The sequence below is a fragment of the Panthera pardus genome, unplaced genomic scaffold (genome assembly GCF_024362965.1).
Source record: "Panthera pardus isolate Hobbes unplaced genomic scaffold, ASM2436296v1 HiC_scaffold_17, whole genome shotgun sequence".
Classification (NCBI taxonomy): domain Eukaryota; kingdom Metazoa; phylum Chordata; class Mammalia; order Carnivora; family Felidae; genus Panthera; species Panthera pardus.
Window position 1 is genome coordinate 15,008,250 of NW_026526732.1, and position 16,573 is coordinate 15,024,822.

At 37.7% G+C, this 16,573-nt stretch overlaps 1 protein-coding gene across 18 annotated transcripts in view; it reads left to right on the top strand.

Moving 5' to 3' along the window:
- The window catches only part of SYNE1 (spectrin repeat containing nuclear envelope protein 1), a 476,190-nt gene that overhangs the window by 339,897 nt on the left and 119,720 nt on the right, over positions 1–16,573 (top strand). For all 18 annotated transcript variants that reach the window (XR_008422842.1, XM_053904367.1, XM_053904354.1 and 15 more), the window contains 6 exons: positions 730–839; positions 5,551–5,707; positions 8,659–8,790; positions 8,987–9,142; positions 9,701–9,910; positions 14,701–14,802. Coding sequence is in view for 17 of the 18 variants with exons in the window: in XM_053904367.1 (XP_053760342.1) it covers positions 730–839; positions 5,551–5,707; positions 8,659–8,790; positions 8,987–9,142; positions 9,701–9,910; positions 14,701–14,802 (867 nt within the window). In the remaining variant the exon portion in view is untranslated. The remainder of the gene's footprint in view (positions 1–729; positions 840–5,550; positions 5,708–8,658; positions 8,791–8,986; positions 9,143–9,700; positions 9,911–14,700; positions 14,803–16,573) is intronic.

A 16,573-nucleotide genomic window follows, 5' to 3' on the forward strand; every position in this document is an offset into this window, starting at 1 on the left:
GCGTGACTCAATGATAATCTGCCTTATGAAGGTTACCTACCCTATTTTCACCTTTGCCCTAATTTGAGCCTATCTTAGGAAGGCCGTTGAGAATTGGCTGAGTTACATGTTTTTTAAAACTCTATTAAAACCGCAATTTATTTTTCACTTTTATGTAGATACCATCACAAAATAGGATTGCAAATTATTGGATAGTGAAACAAACAAGCTTTGTTGAGTAAGAATGATTTCACATTGATACCTTCTCATTGCTATGCTATGGGGCATAGCAAAATCTTTTATTTTCTCAAACAGAAAAGACATTTTTTCATAAGTAGTAAAAAAGCAAAACAAATCTATTGATTGTTCAATTTATCAAGGAAGTGGGGATTTCAAGGATTTGTCTCAGTCAGAATAGGCAGTATTGTGCACCACTTGAGGGCGCCATTGTCCAGCAGAATTTTTTTTCCTTTTTTCTTTTTTTTTTCCCCCACGGATTTCCTCCCCCCCCCCCCCCCCCCCCCCCCCCGCCACAGGATTTTTCGGATATCTTTTATCAAAGTCAGAGAAAGGTATAGAGTATTTTGGAGGCATGTTTGTGCATTTATCTAAACCACACCTTTTATGCAACGTCCAAACTTGTAAACTTAACTACAGGAGTTGTCTGAGAATTTTCGAGACATAGAACCATGATTATAGGGAACAATCACAAAGTACCTAATGTTTTCATTTCTCCTTTTCCTTGAGCAGGAGTTGGAACAGGAATTAGCAGAGCAGAAGAGCCTCCTGCGGTCAGTAGCCAGTCGTGGAGAGGAAATTCTCACCCAACACTCAGCTGCAGAGACCTCTGCTGGCATTGGGTATGTTTCAAAACACTTTCTCCCAACTTGCCCTGATTGGAAGAAATGTAAACGTCTCACTCAAAACTTTATTTTAAGCATCTGCGAAAATTTAGGCATTTTGTTTTCACTTTATGATATTAAATTTACTTGCATTTAGAACCTTTGCTGTGCAGCGTGAGTGTAGCTAGTAATTATGATGGCTGATGGCCGACTTGTTTACCCTCTTTCCAGGATGCTGAGCATGTCTATCCAAAGAAGATGCTTATGATTTTATTTTTTATTATTTATTTATTTATTTAAAGTTTGTTGATTTGAGAGAGCATGAGCAGGGGAGGGGCAGAAGGATAGAGGGAGATAGAGAATCCTAAGCAGGTTCAGCACTGAGCCAGGGGCTTTATCTGACAAATGCAAGATCGTGATCTGAGCCAAAATCAACAGTCAGATGCCTAACCAACTGAGCTACCCAGGCACCCTAAGTTAATTTTTTAGAATCAAATAAGAAATGCATTCTAAAATCAGGTCCAGTGTGTTTCCAACTCAACGATTATAACCAACTGCAAAAGTGTTTTCTGTAAAAGAACTTGTCTATCCCAGCATCACTCTGAAAAATACATGCATGTATGTGCCTTCTAAATGTCTTGATTTTTCTTGATGATGTGTGTCTATAACTTCTACATGGAAAGTCATTGAGTTTTGAGAACTGGTTTGGAATGTGAGACTGAAAGTCTCATACACAGAAAAGCGTTAAAAGAAAAATTAAGGAAGTTGGAGAATTTTCAACTTGACGATGCTGGTTTAAAAGGCAGGAAGGAAAAGGAACCACAAGCAGAGTTGAAATCTCCCTGCGTTTTGAGTCAGGTCTGGGTTTTACACCAGCTCTACAGATGTTACTGTGGAAAAGTAACTCAACTCTGAACTTCAGTTTGCTCATCTCTAGGATTAGAGTGATAATCGACCACCTCCATTTTAGAAGGGTTACGAAAGCAGTAGATACAACTGAGAGAATATGTATGGAAAGTTTAAAATCCAAAACATTAAAAGTAAGTTTCAGTGAAACCTCTGTGTTCACGTATTATAAAGGTTATGATTAAGTAGTATCCTTTGACAACCATAATGTGGCAACTAGCTTTAACTCCACTGACTCCAGTGTTGTTGTTTCTGAACATTTATTTGGAGGAAATAACCTAAAGGAGGGAAATACATATTATGGAGATGACTTTTGAAATATTATTTATAATACCAAATAATAGAAAAGATGGAAATACCTACCAGTATAAAAAAGCCTAGGAAAAATTTTATGCATATGTAATCTTAACAAAAAATTATATAACAATACCAGAAAATGTGTATGTGATTCTAAGTTAAAATATGTTATAAAATTGTATGTATAGTATATGTGTGGGCAAAAAATAGACTATAGAATGTAGATTATCAAAACCAACTTTGGAGGGGCGCCTGGGTGGCTCAGTTGGTTAAGCATCCAACTTGGGTTCAGGTCATGATCTCACAATTTGTGAGTTCGAGTCCCTCATTGCACTTTGCGCCGATAGTATGGAGCCCCTTTGGGATTCTCTCTCTCCCCCTCTGGCTCTGCCCCTCCCCCACTCTCAAGCTTTCTCTCTCTCAAAACAAACAAACAAACAAACAAACAAACCAAAAAACCCAACTGACTTTGGAGAGGATAGAATTGGAGATTTTTCTTTTTTTTTTTTTGCAGTTTAGTCAACGCTCATGTAATGTTACTGACATATAACATCAGTGTTGACTATATGTATATATGTGTATATTTACACGTGCAAATGATAGAAACCAAACTACAAGGCAATTGCAATAGACATTATGACAAAATATATAGGAATTAGTATGTCATTCGAGAAAAGAAAAATGAAACAAAAAGTAAAAATATTGATAAAACTAATATATATCAATTTAAAAGAGTACAAATGGAAACTATTATGACATCGATAGTCAGGAATTCCATTAAAATACCCTTGAAACTGTAAAAATTGTGTTAAAATAATAAAGGAGTTTTAAAAATCTTGATTGTTTATCATGCTTAAAAATGCTGATGAAGCCATAAATACGTGTGACTGTATAAATCCAAAAGGAGAAATGCTGTTCCTTCCATGCTGACTCTAAGTCAAGACTTGCCTTCACTTTTCATTTTCTATTCTGTTTCCAATTCTTCTAAAACATTTATTCATCTTTCATAATTTTCTGAATATTTTTGCCAAATCATATTTTTACAAAGAACCCATTCACACATAGCCTCCTCATCATATGAACAGTCACAAAAAGCAGAAGTAGGAATCTTCTGTAACTTTCTTGCCATGATATTTTTCTTTCCTTGGCCTTTAGCTTTGGAAAGGGCCCAAGTGAAAGACAAACAACTATAAATTCCTGTCTCAAATACAAAAATATTTTAAAGAGAAATTTTCAGGGCAATACTGCTTTATACACAAGATGCACTTTACAGACTGATTATAAATTTTTAAAGTTTTATACAAAATCTTTCGAAACGTCAGTCTGTTTGATTACAGTTCAGCCATGCGCTTCAAACCTCTGGGTAAATAAGCCAAACAAACAAACAAACAAATGTAAATTAAGCAATACCCAGAAACCAAAAAAATATATATGTATTTTTTAAAAGAGCAAAATAACATTGCTAGGGAAAATAAAACTTGTATTCAGACTTTAACTTATTAGCTGATTTCTAAGACTATCATATATGAATTGGTTTATGTAAGAAAACCCCAATGGGAGGGGCATGGCTTGCTTCATGGGTACAAATTTAATATGTAAAGAATAAGTACGACGTGATATACAGAAGCATTGATGGAGGGGCCTTCTAAGATAAGGAAACTCAATTGGATATTAATATAAATATCAAAGGGAAAGAATATTTTTCAGGGGAAATGAAAGGCTTTGTTCTAATCAAAGACAGATTTGCTGGTGGCACTTTATATGTGTCAATGATTAAGTAAAACAATATAAAAATTTACTATCCCCTGGTTTTGTACTAAATTATTATGCAAATATAAATGAATTAAAAATGATGCATTACAGGCCATTACAAAAGACATCACAATAAAGAAATCCAATTTCGTAAGAAATTTAAAACTTGCTTTTTGTTTAAAAAGCATTTTTAAAAAACACACAGAGAAGTCCAGAGACTAATATGATAAACAAAATTAGATATACCAACTTGATTTTAGCACGTTTTCACTTAATATTACTTTTTAAAATCAATCCATGCTGATACATATAGATCTAGCATATAGATCTAGTTCTTTCATTTTAACTGCTTAATAGTATTTTATCTTGTGAAAATAGTTTGTTCACCCATTTTTTTATTGATGGGCATTTACCTTCCTGCTACTTTTTTTTTTTTTTTTTTTGCTGTTATTAGTGTTGTTGAACTTAACCTTCCTGTGTGTCTCTAAGTGCACAGGTGGGGGAGATTCTCTATTGTATTCTAGAAGTAGAACATCCTCATTATAGCCTTATAGATAACTTTAAAAATTTTTTTTAATTTATTTATTATTGAGAGAGAGAGAGACAGAGCATGAGCATGAGAGGGACAGAGGAGGGGGAGACACAGAATCTGAAGCAGGCTCCAGGCTCCGAGCTGTTAGCACAGAGCCAAACATGGGGCTCGAACCCACAAACCGCGAGATCATGACCTGGGCCGAAGTCAGACGCTTAACTGACTGAGCCACCCAAGCGCCCCAAGATAACTTTTAAAGGCTTACTTCAACAGACTTACCGAAAGAAACTATTGTATTCATTACTTATTCTGACAAGAGTAGACTTTGGGGTAGTGTATAGTATTATCCTGCCAATGAACTTGTTATTATTATTATTATTTTTTTTTTACTTAAGCAAAAGTTCTGTCAAAATATTAACTACTATCTAGCATGTCTTTCAGATGACATGGTTCTAGTTAGGTCTTTAAAACTCCTGACAAATGAGGATCTACTGGAACTTGGGTCCCCCAGACTGTAATCATTAGGTCCCATTTATTGAGTGGCTATTATGTTTGAGGTAGGGTCATAGGCATTATGCCTGTCTTCTCTAAATGTAATTCTCATATTTTTGCAAGATAGATACTTTCTTCATTGTAAAGAGGGGATAATTGAGGCTCCGGGGAGTGAAGCAGATTACTCAAAACCACAAATCTAATGTGCTGGAGCAGAGATTCCCACCCAGATCTGTCGCACCCCCAAAGCCGATGTCCTTCTCTGATGCCACCTGCTGCCTGTCATTAAAGATGATACTTCAGTGCCTTCCTTCCACCCTCTGTACTTCTATTCCGTGTCCTGAAACCTTGTTTGGAGCATTTTCTTTGGACACAGGATAAAAACTCTCAATAGACTAAGCAACATTTTTAGAGTTTTTAGATTACTTTGCAGGCTGTTTGTTAAAGGACAGTAGTCTAATTGTATGTACCCTTTCACATTCTAAAAGTTACAGTTATTTTTTTTTCTTTAATACTGAGCTGTTTTCAATGAATTGTTGGGTTATTATTGTGCTCATAGTTCAGTTAATATGAGAATATATTTATTTGTCTCAAGTTTTCTATTTAACTGATATTTTTAAAGGGTAAGCTAATGACTACAATAATCTAGTTCCAATTTTAGAGGCCAGATTTAGTATATACAATAAGTTTCCTAGAGCTTAATGCCTTTTTGCACACATTGTAAACTTAGATTATTTATTCTTCTAATAGCGAAAAACCTGATGTGTTATCCCAGGAGTTGGGGATGGAAGGGGAGAAATCAGCCTCTGAAGACCAGATGAGAATGAAATGGGAAAGCCTACATCAAGAATTTAGTACCAAGCAGAAACTACTACAGAATGTTCTGGAACAGGAACAAGAGCAAGTGGTATCCCAACGTTTTGCTTTTATATGTTAACCAATACAAAAGATGGATAGCTTATGCAAATAGAATATAACTGTGCAGTAATCTATGCATTATCAATTCTAAAATGAGATGTAAGTTATTCATATTTTTCTTAACAAGCATATTTCACATTTCCCTAAATAATTATGTATTTATATGTGGACATTTATTTGATTTCTAGATACTATTTTTCTCAGAGATGATTAATAGCTGATGACTCATTAGAATAAACCATTAAATTTTTAGCACTTCCCCCTTTTTTTTCACGACCTTGAGAATTAGGGTTGCAAATCAAGGATACATACATCTAGGACAAGAGAAACTCAACACAGTTGGTTATTTTCTGGAAGTAAATGGTCAAGTTATCTTATTTTCCATTGCTGTCCCCACTATTTAATAGTGTCAGAAGATCTTAATGAGAAGCATATTGGTACCTCAGTGGATCCAAGAGGAAGGAGAAGCCAGTGGTCAGCTAGAATGGTCACTGATCCATCTGTAGGCTTGTTCCCAAGATGGGTAGATACTGTGTAATGTTGGACTTGGTTTCACCATGCAAGGCACATCCAGTGGAATTGAATACAGCTACAGAAGGTTCCAGGTAGATGATAGCTATTCGTTCACTATAAGCAGAGCCAGAGAATAGTTCAGAGTCAGAGGAATCCACCCTGGAGAGAGCTAGTACATAAGGTGGGAACCCAGGCAGGCCTGCAATATTTACCACAGCTATGGCGCAGGATTTTGAAGCTAGAAGCCTAATCCTGGGTCCTTGGCCAGCAATGCTCATCTGGGCCATTCTTTGATGCCAGTATTATCACAATAAAGTCTAGGTCCTTTACTGTGGATCTGAGGAGGCTGCTGTTTGCACTCCTCCGACTAGGACTAGCTTCAGGGCTGGGAGAGACTGAACCCAGAAGTGAAAGGGTGTCAGTAACTGCAGGGCATCTGGGGAAGGAAAGGCAGGGGCTGACAGAGCAGGCACGATAAAGCAGGTACAGCTTGTCAGGATTACCTGAGATACAGTAATATTCAGGATACAGCCTGAAGATCACAGTGTGTCCCCTTATCTGTGGGGAACCATGTGTTAGTGTTCCATAGCCATTCCTGTCTACCTCATTTCACAAACCCTTATGGCATGCCACCCTTTCTTACTCCTCTACTCTGGCCAGGAGCCTTCTTTGTCACTGTCCACAGGAATAGTCACCAACACCAGCCCTGGGGAACATAAAGCATTCCATTTGTGGAGGTAGTTATCGCAGAATCATCTTCTCCCCTGACAAGTGGTGCCTCATACCTTTTGCATTGACCTCCTACCTGCTTAAATTAATCCTTCTTCACATCCTTGATCAAATATTTCTGACACTTACAGCCTGAATTCTTGATTCCTGACGTAGCTTTCCTGGAATTGACTTCTGTCTCACCTTCATGTTAGAGTATTTCCCCATGCCTTTGACTATATGGGATATTTATAGTCTTTTCTGACTATCCTAAGTCAGACAAATCTAAGGCATTTGTAGGCATATTCATGTTTCCTTACTATTTTCCATTCATTAAATGCCCAACCCCTGGAATCTACCTATTGTCCATCCAGCCTAAAGCATCTGTGTGATTCATCCAACATTGCAGACTTCCTGGGTGTCTCCTCCATTACCCACTCTTACCTCAGAGACCTACTTTTTCTGTCCATTCCTTGGTCACCCCAACATCTTCCATGTAAGGCTATCGGAAAGGCCCTGCCTGCTGCCACCAACATTCCCACGTGATTCCTGGACAGTTAGAAGTTTACGTTCAGGTTCATATCTCATTGACCTTTGGAATTGGAAAAGGAAAGCATTGAGTGTACTTTATTTTATAGCATTTTTTGCATTCGAGTGCTTTCTTTCTATAATTACTGGTCATTTGTCCTAAGTGCCTCCTGGGTGGTTTTCTTCTCTTTGGTGTGAAGAGGAAAAAGGTGAGGAAGAAGCAGTTTGAGAGCTTCCAACAAGAAAGGGGATGATCATTTAGTGAGTATATTTGGTGTATTAAGTGTTATTACTAGCAACACTCCGGTGAGGTTGACCTTATCTCCACTTTGTGGATCTGTAAACTAAGGCTTGAAGAGATTAGATGATTTCTCAGGGTCTCGCGGCTGAAAAGAGGCAGAGCTGGGATTTGAATGCAGGTCTGTCCAACTCCGAGTCCCTCCCCCATTCCTAGGAACCTGTAACCCAACCAAGGAAATAGTTTATACATTTCTGAGAAATTAGGCAACCATGGTAGGCTCCATAAGCAGGAATTAAAAAGGAAGCCAAAGTAAAAAAAAAAAAAGTAGAAAGCCATTGTAGTAGGTGTGGAATTTAAGGTGATAGATTTTAAAGGGTTTGTGGTGGATGTTCTAGCTACAGCAGGAAATGAGTTGGGCATGTTTAGAGGATAATGAGTAACCAGCCTGAAAGGCAAGGTGAGAATGAGACATTCTATAAATTATGGGAGCGGGGTTTGTTTGGAAACATTATTCAAAAGTTTGAGTAGTAAGCAGTATCATGTCCTTGTCAGGGAGACACTGTGTGTGCCTGTAAGAGTTTAGGAGAGATGAAGTGAATAGGCATCAGCCTAGGTCTGGTATCTAGGAGGGATGATTTCATCATGAGTAGTTTGAAACCAAGAAGACCAGTTGAGAGGAAGGCTGTGATAGATTTCAGGCATTTTTCCCACTAGTTTTGTTGTTGTTGTTTGTGTGTGTGTGTGTGTGTGTGTTGTCCATCAGTGGAAATGTTACCGTTAATTTGGTCACCATGTGTTAGAAGACATGGTATGTTGAAGAAGTCCTATTTCTCTAGAAGAGGTTTCTATAAGGACGGTTTTTCCAGCATCTGCTTCAATGTGCAATTCTAAATGACGAAACCCGAACATAGTACGTGGGCCCTTGAATAAGTGCCCCTGTTTACCTACAGCTCTACAGCAGGCCAAATCGGCTCCTGTCTGGCGTGCCACTGTACAAAGGGGATGGGCAGACCCAAGACAGATCTGCAGTGACGTCTTTACTGGATGGATTGAACCAGGCGTTCGAGGAGGTCTCGTCCCAGGTAGGGCTACACTGTTGGTCTGTTCATGCATCTTGGTCTCCGTGAGGTTGGCCCACCTTGGGGCATGAACGGCAGAGACCCTACACTAGTGATTAGCCCTGAAAGGCAGAGCCGCTGCACCATGGCATCTCATCCTGGTATTTTTCTTTGATGCCTCAGACACTGTGATTCATTCCGTGTCCCCCTCTTTTTTCAGGGCGGGGGGACAAAGAGGCAGAACATTCACTTGGAACAGAAGTTATATGATGGGGTCTCCGCTACCTCTACATGGTTGGATGATGTGGAGGAACGCTTATTTGTTGCCACAGCACTTTTACCAGAAGAAACCGAAGCTTGCCTCTTCAACCAAGAGGTACGTTTGGCAGCTGGGGTCTGTGAGTATGTGATATTACAAAGCACTTGAAGTTTTGGTATTGGATAAAGCAGTTCTGGTAAAGTACAAATCAGGCTTATTTCCAAGCAGCATAACGCAGAAGAGAACTGCCTAATGTAAAAAGCTCCCAGAGGTATTCATGAGTTGCATGTTCATTCTTTATCTTGTGTATGTAGCAGGAGGAAAATAGTGGAGGACTCTTTGTAAAAAACTTGTTGTGTATCACAGATTTTCTGCATATGAAACACAGGCTAAAAAATAGTGTATGAGTTTCTAAATAGCCCTTTACAAATCTCATTTTTCACCAAAGACATATTATTATTAGCTAATGATGTAAAGTTTCTGAGAAAAATCTCTCCAACAGCAACTTGCCTAATATTTATAGATGTGAAAGTGATTCATCTTGCCTTTGATAGAATTATTGCTGAATAGTAAGGGAGATGTATATAGTGGGCTTTCTGTGAGGAAATGACTTGGTTTGTGTATCAATTCTGGGATGTAAACATTGAAATATGCTTTCTCTTTTATCAACCCTAGACTCTTGCCAAAGATATTAAGGAAATGTCTGAAGAAATGGATAAGAACAAGAACTTGTTTTCCCAAGCATTTCCAGAGAATGGTGATAACCGAGATGTTATTGAAGACACTTTGGGTTGTCTTTTGGGCCGGTTATCCTTGTTAGACTCAGTAGTGAATCAGCGATGTCATCAGATGAAGGAAAGACTTCAGCAAATACTAAATTTCCAGGTAAGACATTATCAAGAGACACTTGACCATTCTCTAGCTATATTCGATAATAAGCAGGATGTCTTAATGAGGTATGGTATAAACCTTTACTTTTCCCCCCGCAAATGTACCCTGAAGAGCAGGAACATTACAGAAAAACAAGGGAATAGAACCCTAGGATTAGAACACTAAGAGTTTTATGTTCCTAGAAATGGAGGATTGAGAAGACCAGACAACCAAACTAAGGGCTGAAAGGGACTTTATATTCAACCAATAAGTCATACGACTATAGTTATAACTTCCAAATGATAATAGTGAAGTGTAAAAACATATGACCAAAGAAACATCAGGAAGTGCCACAGTACAGAACCCCAGACTCCAGTGCGTAGGAGCCATTGAAAGTGACCATGGCCTAGTTACTTCTACCTGTGTTAAAAATGTACAGTGACTTCCCAATCCTAACTCTGGAGACTTCGTGCCTTTCAGCCCTAGACTAGAGTTCTGATGCCAGCTGAGTAATTGTCTGCTTATGAAACTTTTCCTTTGACTGTAAACTTCAGCAAATGCAAAAAGCCACTGATAAACTTTGAGTTGATTTTAATGCCTAATAAAAAGCATTCTTCAGGAATACTTAAGTTTTAATTGAGTTTTATTTTCAACAAACATACAAGATTTATAAAATAGATGCATGTAATTAGGGCCAAGTGTTTGGTACAAATTTTGATTTGTAAAAAATTACTGTTAAAATGTCCAGAGTAGCATCAGACAAGAAACAGGGAGTTTTCTAGACATTCATCTAGAGGGACAAATTATCATTGCTTTCCAGCAGTTTGTATTCTTAAAAACTACAAAGTAAAATTATCAGAAAAAATTGTGTATCGTTTTGTTATTCACACAAAAAATTCACACATATTATTGTCTTCAATCTTTACAACATACCTATTAGCTAAGCATTGTTCTAATATTCATTTGCAAAGTTAAAAGAGAAAAATTAAGGGTAGTCTCTAAAACCAACCATCTTGGGTTCAGATTCTGGCTTTGTTACCTACCGCTCTACATACCCTTAGCTGCCTTAGTGTCCTCAGCTATTAAGTCACACCCATAGTAATTGTCTCTTGGGATTTTGTGAGTATAAAGTTAGTTAAAATGTGTAAAATACTTTGAACAGTGTCTGAAACATAGTAAGCACTCAGTAGGTTTTATTATTGTTGTTAATAGTAGTATTCATTATAACACATGTAGAATCTGAAACCAATATAAAGGTTCACTTACTTCTCCAAGACTATTCAACCACCAAAGGAGCACCTGGGTGGCTCAGTCGGTTAAGCATCCGACTTTGGCTCTTTCCATGATCTCATGGTTTGTGAGTTTGAGCCCCGTGTCAGGCTCTGTGCTGACAGCTCTGAGCCTAGAGCCTGCTTCAGATTCTGCATCTCCTTCTCTCTCTGCCCTTCCCCAACTCTCTCTCTCTCTCTCTCTCTCTTTGTGTTTCTCTCAGAAGTAAATAAACATTAAAAAAATTAAAAAAAAATAAAAACTAGAGCCAAGAGTTGACTCAAAGAATATTTTTATGTTTTATATTGTTAGGGTGCCAACAGAGGATATGGAGAATAGTATTCCTATTCAAGATCTATTTTGAAGGCAGAATCAGTAAGGGTGCATTTGTGTGTGGTTTAGATATGGAGCATGTGAAAAAAGGGCACTGAGAGACTCAGGTTGGCAGGTCTGGTGGATAGCAGTGCCATAGACCAATGGGCAAGGCTGCGTCACTGGCTGGACATAGATGGGCTATAGAATTAAGATACTCAGGTGAAGAATCACAGTACACATTTGGCTACCAAGTCTGTGGCTTAGAGGAATGGCCTGGACTAGATATGTGTGTAGGTTATGTTGGGTAGTACGTAGAGAGGAAAGCATATTCCACTTGGAATCAGAAAAGTTGGGGTTGATTATTTGGGTATTTTGTTTTGGATGTGAGATCTGATTGCATCTTCAGGTATACTCCATCTGTCTAAAATCAGCAAAATTGTTGGGCAACTTATGGAATCTTGTTTCATTACTCTAAAATTCACCTTGCCCAAAATAATACACTGAGTTTCAACAGCATTCTGGTCTATCAGCCATGAGCGAGGGGGTTTGAAAGTACAAATGTGTGTATCACTCGGAAGCATATTTCCCTTTTCAAATTACATTTGCTATGATAGCGTGTTTAGTACTTTAAAATTTTTATTGGTAATTATAGCCAGTCAGAGTAAAATATGAACTAAGCATGAACACTCTGGAACTGATTTTCCGTAGAGAACCAAGAGGAGAACATGTAATCATGAAATTCTCTTTAAATCATGTTCTCTATTTTTCTCCTGCCAACAAGTTTCTACTTGTTGGTGGCCAGCTCATGAACAACAACTGACATTTCAAAATGTTTGTGTTCCAATTTAATGGAAAGAAATAGTTCCAGGGCTAGTGTAATTAAAGGTCAAGTCACAAACCATTGTGTTTTACTTTGCACCAGGCACCTGGTATATTGTCAGTGCTCAGAAGTTAATGGAATGATATGCCTTTGTTTTCCATTTAACTTTTGAGTATTAGCTTTTGCCAGAATGTGAACATTATCCTATACTCACGGACAGTCTGGAAGTACGTGTTGATGTAATGTAAATGTATCTTATCTCCATGGAATCACAAGAAGTCAGTTATCGACTGGTCTGTTAAAAAAAGTTTTTGCCTATAGACTTAACCCCAAATAAATTTAGTGGACATTTTTATAATTATTTTAAGTTATTTAAAAACTGAAAAAATGAAAGAATTCTTTATAAATGGGTGAGGCAGCACATAAAGCTCAAAACCTTCTGTATACCTGTTTGTCAAAAAGCAAGAGTCCTGCCTCTTTATGTCCTATAAGCAATGCCAATGACTGTATAATAAAGCTTGTGATGTCTGATATGTGTGCAATGTAGACCTACCTTAACTGTCCTGCTGTGTTCCACATGTAGTAACAAAAAATGGTTACAGTGTTTGGATTTTCATTTTTAAGAAAATGTCAGCATTCATATGGTTATTAATACCTCCTAAAGTCTTTTATTTAGTAATTTTTAAATCAGTCATATTATCTGCCTTACTGTCTTCTTGACTGGCTCCTGCCAGTAATTAGTGAGGCCTCCAGAAATGTGAACTCAGTTTTCCATTACCTTGAGTAGAATAAAATTAAGGCAGAAAATATGCTATTAAATGTGTAAACATGATGTACAGGAAATATATCCACAATCTTCGTTTCTTTCTTTTTTTTAAGTATTTATTTGGGTACTCTCCATACCCAATGTGGGATTCAAACTCACGATTCTGAGATCAAGTCGCATGGTCTTCCAACTGAACCAGCAGGTGCCCCCACAATCTTCGTTTCTAACTCATGATATATTATTTACACTTATCTACTCATTTAGAAGAGCTGCATTAATGTTCTAAATATATGTAGCTAGTAAAGACTTTTTCTTTTGAATCTGTTCAAATGAATGGAAAACATCTTTTCCTAGGCATACAAACAGATAAATATGTCATCGTTCTAATGGCCCACATGGCCTCCCCCTGAGCACAGTTAAATAATACAAACAATGCTATAATTCATAAGCAGAAACCTTGTTTCTGGCATCATTTTTTCGGGGCTGTTATAACAGTCTCCTAGTGAATCCACAACTAGGTTTGCAGACTGGTTTGGGTTTTGGTGAGTGACAATTATTCCCTCTTAGGATCTAATGCTTTTCTCCAATGTTCGTGTTCAGTGTAATTTTTTTTTCTTTTTTCTTTTTTAAAATTTTACTGCATAATTCACTCACTGTTTTGTTTTCTAGCCTTGAATTTTGTGTTACAAGGCTGGCACACATCCTGAAAGATGTTTTTTCTTTCTTGGTGTGATTATCCTTCTTGTAGATGGTCAGATTTTTGCATCTTGGCGATGCGTCCTCGTATATGTATCGTCAGCTCCCGGTGAAGGGGACGTGATGAGTCTAACCTCATCCTCTGCCAAACAGCCAGCCCATCATATATGTTTGCTGACCAATAAGAAACAGAAGCTTATTTGCTGACATTTCAGGGAGAAAAACTAGAAATTGTATCATTCCAAGTTTGTTCCAATTCATTATTCCCTGTAGAACTGAGCACCAAAGTTGTGATCGTTATCTTTCTTTTCGTATAACGCAACATAAATATATTTGGACTTTCAAGTGAGTAATCTTTATGAACAAAAGCCTTTGCTAAGGTCTTTTTGTGTTGTCTTTTCATATGTCTTTGGTCATCGTGGATAAGATTTATTTTCTACATTTCTGGGTGGCTTTTTATAAGCTTGTGCAAATTCTCTGAAAATAGGAGAAAAAAGGAAGTGAGAGAGTGAATGAGGGGAGAGGGGGAAAAAGGAATTATAGTATTCTTAAGAATCACATTTTTTCCCAAATAAGGGTAACATCTATAGGCAGTTTTAGTAAATAGAAGTCTTTAGTGTGATATTTCCACTACAGTGTTTAAATGTGCACCTTTATTTCAAACATGTCGAGAAGATTAGGGTGACTAGTATTGCCTTTTATTTGCATACCCAATGTCCATTTGTGTTATGTTGGAAACGGTAAATTCTTTAAAAGCCCATTTAACACTTTAAGATAAATTGTCACCAGTTCTTTTTCCTTCCCACAGGACAGTATTGTTTCTTTTGGGCATTAAATTCCTACACCTGTATGTTATTTCTAAGAATGCGTGTAATATTTACAACCGTTTCGGATTCCCTGTTAGACATGTTAATTCTCCCTATTTACTTTCCTCTTTAGAATGATCTGAAGGTGCTGTGTACATCACTGGCCGACAGCAAATACATCATTCTGCAGAAACTGGCAAATGTGTTTGAACAGCCCGTGGCAGAGCAAATTGAGGTACTTACACAGAAGAGTGAATGCAGAGAGGAAATCTGATTTACTAAGACATTTCAAATATTGTATGAAAGATTAATGGCTCATGACAGCATTTTTGTTGGTCATACATTTTGTCTTTAAGTGCTGGGTTTGAGTGACTGGCCAGGTTCCGTGGAATCTGTCCCTCGCTTCTGTATGGAACTAGGGAATAGGAGATGGCTAGAGGTGTCAGTGACAGATGCTGACCCGAAGAAGTTTGCCACCTAACACTGAGATTAGACATGAGCCTCAAAGACCTAGGACAGAAAGTCAAACTGTCCTGGGGCGATTCCAATGAAGCACTAATGGACATTCAGAAGAAGGGCAGATTGCCTCCAGCAGGGTAGGATCGGGGGAATTTTGTAAAGGAAAATTTGAACCAGACTGAGAAGTTTGGGCACACAGAGACTGGGAAGAAAGATGTCCAAGTAAAGACGACAGCAAGAACAAAGGCATAAATGTTAGACAATTCAGAGCGCTTCTGGAGAAAAGCAAGGAATCCTATTTAGCTGACTTTATGATGAATGAAAACAACGGAGGGGAAATAAGTTTGGATGAGTACATTTGTGGCAGCTTGTAGATTCTTTAGCATGTCAGAATATTTGGACTTTCTTCACTTTTCTCTGAACTTTATTGATTGCATATCTCATTAGTTAAAAAGATCAGCACATACCACAAGTATTTGTGTGTTTACTTATTTATGAGTTATAAGCAGGTACTGTGTTAGAAAGCACACACAAAAATGAAAATTCGAGAGAATACGGTTGAATATAAATGAAAGACCTAGCGTTTCACCCTCACAAATCATCTCATACACTTTTTTGGGTACTTGCACTCACCTTGGAGACCACTGGCAGTGGAGAGTCACTGGGGATGTTTGAAGGTGAAAGTGAATGTCAAGGCCAGATCCTGCTCCTGGATGGTGGACAGGACATTGCCAGGTCAGGAAGCAAGATACACCTCAAGAGGCTTCACTGAGCTGCACTGATGAGAAGGAAGGAGAATTCTAACTAGTGTGATGTCACTGAAAACAAGGAGGAGAAAAGAAATGGAAAGGATGTTTTGTATAGTATCTCCCATTTCATAAGCTAAATAATTTGAAAAGTGTGTGTTTTAATGGAATTTCTTAACCTAATTTCAGTAGACCTCTAAGGGTTCTATGAGTAGACTACAGAGAATTATTTGTGATACAGATGCCCTGAAATATTTCTCTAGATAGAAAGCTAGATCTATCTGTCCATCCATGGGAGACTTCACCTAAAATAATTTGCAAAACTATATGTGAATGTCCATTTTTCTCGATCATAATTTCATCTGTTTTTTAAATCCCTCATTTTCCCCAAATTAAAAAGCATTCTTCTGTGTCCTATCTTCTACCTAAAAGGAACTTTTTAAAATTTATACTTTTTTAAAATGTTTTGGCTTTTAACATACCTGATTCCAAAAAAAAAAAAAAAAAAAAGATTTCAGCAACTATAGTGATGGTTTTCCTTGAATTTCTTTTTTTTTTAATGTTTATTTTTGAGAAAAAGAGAGACAGAGCGCAAGCAGGGGAGGAGCAGAGAGAGAGGGAGACACAGAATCTGAAGCAGGTTCCAAGTTCTGAGCAGTCAGCACAGACCCCAACGTGGGGTTCAAACTCACAAACTGTGAGATCATGACCTGAGGCGAAGTCGGTCGCTCAACTGACTGAGCCACCCAGGCGCCCCAATTTTCCTTGAATTTCTAATGTGAAATATAGGATATGTATGAT